General features: G+C 34.7%; 1 protein-coding gene across 1 annotated transcript in view; it reads right to left on the minus strand.

The window, feature by feature from the left end:
- LOTGIDRAFT_236563 (hypothetical protein) overlaps positions 1-2,136 on the minus strand; it is a gene marked incomplete at its 5' end in the record, with an annotated part of 57,669 nt that extends 55,533 nt beyond the window's left edge. Inside the window, one exon of the mRNA XM_009067556.1 lies at positions 1,354-2,136. Coding sequence (XP_009065804.1) covers positions 1,354-2,136 — 783 coding nt within the window. The remainder of the gene's footprint in view (positions 1-1,353) is intronic.
- Positions 2,137-6,000: the final 3,864 nt, after the last annotated feature.

The following is a 6,000-nucleotide window of genomic DNA, read 5'->3' on the forward strand; positions in this document are numbered from 1 at the left end:
GATCTATCAGAAAATCTCATGATAATATCTCTCTGATTGATTTCTGTAAGGGAATATCAACACGATATATAAGGATAGCCTTTGCAAAAAATGCACAGAATTAAATTCGTTTTATGCTTTTTTTTTTAGAAATTCAAAATTTGAATCTCGTTTCCCCGAGATCAAAGGTTCCAAAAAAAAACACCGAAACGAAGGAGAAATTGCAACTAGAAGACAGTCAGATGTGTTTTGTACACCACTGCAGTGAGAGTAAGTTCTGACAAACTTCGTAGTTCCCATTTCATCAATTGGCCGCTCCCCCCCATTCCCCCTAAAGCCATGTAAATATTTCGGAAATCTGAGTTAACATGGGAATACTGATGAACAAAGCTATTGTATTCCTGGTATTTCAACAAAAGGTTCAGTGCTTTGATTAATTGTTGTCACGCTAATGCAAGTATGTCCCTAGTGAATAAGTAAAGCTATATCAACCACGAACAGTTGCAAAGATACTTTAATGAGATCCCGTCGAAATGATAGTATGCTATAATTAAATATTAACATTTTATACACTGCCAACAGTGTTCTTTTTATTGTTCTTTTTATTGTTCATTATTGTGGATAGACCATTTATATCTTGCGTCATTACTGCGAATATAATCAAGGGATTGTAAAGAGGTTTTCTTAACGTTGTATCTGTGCATGGAACACTGATGGAATCGATTCTTGCAATTACATTAAAACCAACGATGTCACTTTTGCAAGGGGTCTGCCTGTTAGTGATGTCATAAATGTTTGAGCTTAGTGGAATTGCAAGATCCACAGACGTCTGATCCAAAATTCGAATGGTGCAGATTGATGTTATCAGTATCCCCGATACTCTTAAACAGTTTAAAAAGCCTCTTTAAAATCCCTTTAAGTATTGAATATATTCAAGAAATAACAATCTTGAATCCTCGTTGAAGTTAATGCTAATGAAAAGATGTTCGCAGCTTGTTATCTATCAATAATTATATTTGACATTTGTCACTTGGGTAAAAGCAAATGAATATGTAACATGAAATATTCAATCAAACCTCGTACAACATTTACTAAGCTTTTGGGTATATCTGTATCGTATAATTCTGATTCAAAATTCAAAACGCCAGGATGCAAAAATGAAAGACAACCAGTTTCCTATCAAATTCTAATGAAGCATAAACGTGACCCACTTTGTCAGCCGGGAAATTTGTTTTCGGGTTACTAGTACATTGCAAAGGATAAAAAAATAATATATCTATGCATACTTTGTGATATTATCAATGGTTTCACGTCTTAAAAATGGACACATGGAAACTGGAAGTAGGGATTATGGTGGTAAAATATGAGTCTTACCTTACAAGCATTGCCGTCAAGGTTCACTATTTCTCCTGTTTCTGCTACTTGTCCTATTATTCCTTTACCCCACGCCATTCTCATACTTCCATCACCAGTAAGTGATGGCAACATATCACTTCCGGCGTGAACATCAAATATTTTAGAAACCAAAGAGGGTTTAGGAGTGTTTCTACCTTCCACCAAGAAAACTGATGCCTTATCAGCATCCACTAGAACACACATATTAGCTACAATTTTAGTACTTAAACTTCTTAAATCCAAATCATTGGAAATATCCTTCACTATTTCCAGGAAAAATTCCTTTTCGTTTGTATATCGCAGTTCCTTTTTACTGTCAATGTCCTTACTAGGGTATCGGGGTAGTCTTATCCTTGATTGTATTAACATGCTTAACATATTCACCGAGTTGGGCGGTAAAGATCGAAATTGTCTCATTTCCTTTAAGCTACTCCTCCTGGCATCAACACCTAGCTCTGGACTGGAAGAAGGTTCATATGTCCTAAACATATTCCTCATTTTGGAGCGGGCAAAATCCTGTCTTAAATGTTTCTTTGAATTTGATCGGTGGTGTTTGGAATCAAAAAATCCCCCATCGGAAATAATTGGTGAGGAAGGTGTGCTTCCCTCATTTGAATTGTATCCTAAACGTCCTGAAATATATTCCTGTAAGGTATGAAATCCATGGTTCACCAGCCAACGGTTGATCAACGCTAAATCGGCTTTCTTCAACACATACTCTTGGAATGCGTCTGGATTTTGGTCAAACCATTCTTCGGCCATACTTCCTGTTATTGAGCTCATTTTGTTTCCTTTTATTTAAACGATTCCACCGATGTCTGTATCCCGAAACTGTTTGATATTCACTAAGAACATATCAACCGCAGGTAATAAAAACTGTCTGAGATTATACTGTTATAATTGAAAAACTGTGAATTTACTTGGTCTCGAGAAAGTCTTTTTACGTGATAATTCGAACTGCATTATCAATTTTTAATAACTTTTTCTTCTACGACAGAGACACACGTTCACGATCCCCAAGACACTATCAATATACACAACCAGCCTTGGTAGGTTTTTTTCATCCATCAACCACGATATACTACTGCATCAATCGATCATTACTGTCATTCTATAGCTTGTCTTGACACATTCTGAAATAAATCGTAGATTAATACGTTAGCAATATTTAATTCATTTAAATGTGGCGAGATCGATCGAAAAAACCACTCATTTATTTCAAGAAATGACGATTGGCTATACGGGGTCAATTGAAGGATGGGACAAATTCTTTACAAGTGCAGTGTGGAAGGAAAATAAGGAAATATATATGACTGAAGGGATGCAAAATAGTGAAAAATATAGAGAGGAAGGAGAATTTTAAGACTAATTTTGTTGAAACTGAGAAAATTATGCTATTAGAAACTATCAGATCGGACTATAGAGCTGTCTGGCTAGGCGCAGATAATTTTAGGGTAAAAGTCTGGCCACGTATTCTCGAAACGATCTTAGCGCTAGGATGTCCAGGTTCTAATCTTGTAACATTGATTCTAGGACATCCTGGCGCTAAGATCGTTTCGAGACTACGTGGCCTGAACGATAATTTTGAGCTATATGAATTGTTTCCTTAATTACCATGCATATTGAAATATATGCCCGAATAGGTGAAGAGATAGTTATATAAGACTGAATTCCTTTTGGAGAGTCGGAGTCAAACCTCATATTTAGAAAGCAGATAATTTTTTTATATAGCTTCCAGAAGTGTTAAAAGACTCTTTGTGCACACTATCAAATAGCTAAAGATTAGAAACACTATGTCATACGAAGGATTATAGTAAATGTTATACGTAATTGAATATATCCTTGGTAGGTTTGACTGGATTACTGTTCGCCTATTTGTTTAATATCATTTGTCAGCCTCTTATGACGTAAATCGACAAAAACTCTTCAAGTCACCACAATCTCCTTTATCTATAGACGGCATACGATCACTTCATTCATTGTTTGTACATAATCCAGTTCGCTTGTAGAAATCTGGTTAAGCCAGGTAAAAGTATATCTATGTATACAAATAAACAGTAATTGCAATGATGTAAACGGTAAAAGAGAGAATTCAGATCAAGCACATTTGTGCCCATCGTATCCGGGATACGTGTTTTGATATTGTCTTATTAACCCCGAGGGAGTATGGCAAATGGGGTGTGGTTTGGACACGATGATGTGTGCCAGAATAATAATATTAAAATAAACGTCTAGTTTGGTAGCTGGAATAATAAACTTAAACTTCAGTTGGCAATAAGTGTTATCTGTAGTAGTTGCTAAGTCTTCAGATCATAATGCAATCGTACGAAAACCGTATTGGTTTGCCTATGTATGCCCTAAGCCAATAAAATATGAAGTGTCTCTTTAACTGAAGAAAGCACGTTTCTCACATTTTTCGCCATAAGGTTTTTTTTTCAAAAAAAATATTATTTTTTTATTGATTAGTGTGTCAGGTTACTTTTCCAACAAAATAAGATACATTTCATTAGTTTTTTTTGCTAACAGTCCTTAAAGGGATGTTTGATTTAAGTCTTAAATATATGTAAATTGTCTTAAGAAGTACTAGAAATGTTAGAAAATCCTATAATTCCTGAAAAATACTTGAAACTACGAATTTGACTCACTATTTCTATATATGTTTTTCTATATATCAAAGATTATCTTAAATTGATGAGTCGTCATTTTAACATTCAAACGCGGATAATTCTGGACACACATGGATTTGAAGGCTCAAATTTCGACGGTGAACACTAATTCTGATTGACTTAGCTAAAACATTCCCGTTTCTGAGTCTAGAGTATGATTGGTCAAATAAAATGGCGCACCTGTCTCTTTAAACAAGGTTTAAACCAACAAAAGTAGCCTCGATGACCTTCGGATCGGTGTGAAACCTCTCTACACAAACACCATCTGGAGTTTACCATCAATATGATCGATGGTGGTCATTAATAGATGGATAGTAACGTGTCGCCTATAGTCTATTACTAAATGTATTTGGCAAATCAATTTGTAGACAATTTAATTATGGAGCGAGTGCAGCCACCAAGTAACTGTTACTTAGTCATTATAGAATGGAGACAAGTCTTAATACAAATTATATCCATGTATCTAATAAAAAGGAAGTCGTCACTGCAAGCCGGAATTTATACAGAAGAGTTTCTTTCTGATACTAGTACCTCTGGGGGGGATGGGGGTGCTGGCTAGTGTAGTCTAAGCCTTTCGTCGACTGACAGAATATGACAGCTGCTGGTAGCTGTTTCTCTACGACAAACTGAGCGCAGCAATCATTAAGGACATCACAGTTTTCGCCTGTTGCCGTCTGTTGATTGTGTTTTATGGTGCGTAAACTGAGACTGCATTTGAAGTTTGAAAGTTCATTTTTCCTAGCACAAATGTGATTTAACACAGTAGGTCTATAATGTATAATATTTATATGCATTATATCATATTTAGTAGATCTGCTTGCTACACATTTGAAATTTTGTTTAGAATCAACATTGTTGAACTTTTGCAGGCGTTAGTGATACATACCTGCAATCTTATCTTCTGAACTGAAGATCTTAGTAAATATCTAAGTGGAGATAACTCTTAAAAACTGCTAATTAGTTTAAAATGCAACATGGATGTGAGACCACTTGATGTCCTTATCTGCATTTTATATTTACTATTGGAACGTAAATAAAATAAATTAAAACCTGATTTTTGCAATTAAAACCTGAAAGTCAGGATAAACCACGAAACCAAAGCATAATGAAGAACTGGGGTTATATAGGTTCATCTTTTATATAAGCTTATTCACGAAACTTGAAATAGAAAATGGACATCTTCTAGTGTACGGCAGTATCATTCTGTATCCTGCCAAAGACGGTCCGACAATTTTAAAGCTTACCTTGATCTGTACACACCTATATGTATTCCAAAAAGCATATCAGCAAATGTTAACAAAATACAGTCGCAATTCATACTAAACCTTATTTCAATATCGATATGGTTTTATTCATGTGATTATAATGTTAATAAAAGGATTATATCAATAACGGTCAGAAATATTGCCTTTAACAAAGTGTTCGCATAAAACCTAATAATGCCTTCACAAATGTATTGTATGGATGATAAATCATGCATGATATTTGTATTCACTTTTTGATTTTTATGATGATATAAAAGTCAGTCATGAGAAAATTGTTGTAGAGAATTGAGAAATATTTCATTAAATATGTATAGTCGTCTAAATACTAGTTGACAGATCTATTCTTTAATTATTGGTATCACTTTACTGATTACAAATTCGAGGCCCTGTTCTTCTACAATCAAATAGAACATGCAGATGTGTGTTTTCTTAACATATTGTTCGTTAGCACAAACTAAGCTTTATGAGATAGTAAAGCAATTATTTAGACGACAGCACCCCTTTAATGCGTATTTAAAATCACCATAAAAACTGGGGTTACGGTCATATTACGTACGTCATGACCAATTTCACGTACAATCATTTTTGGACTCAATGACGCCAAGGAAATGTGTTTGAGGCCAGGTTAAGCAATGATCAAAGCATCAATCACCATTACTTTCATGATAATAACACGCAGAATAAATTTGTTTCAT

Source organism: Lottia gigantea (assembly GCF_000327385.1).
Source record: "Lottia gigantea unplaced genomic scaffold LOTGIsca_83, whole genome shotgun sequence".
NCBI classification, from domain to species: Eukaryota; Metazoa; Mollusca; class Gastropoda; family Lottiidae; genus Lottia; species Lottia gigantea.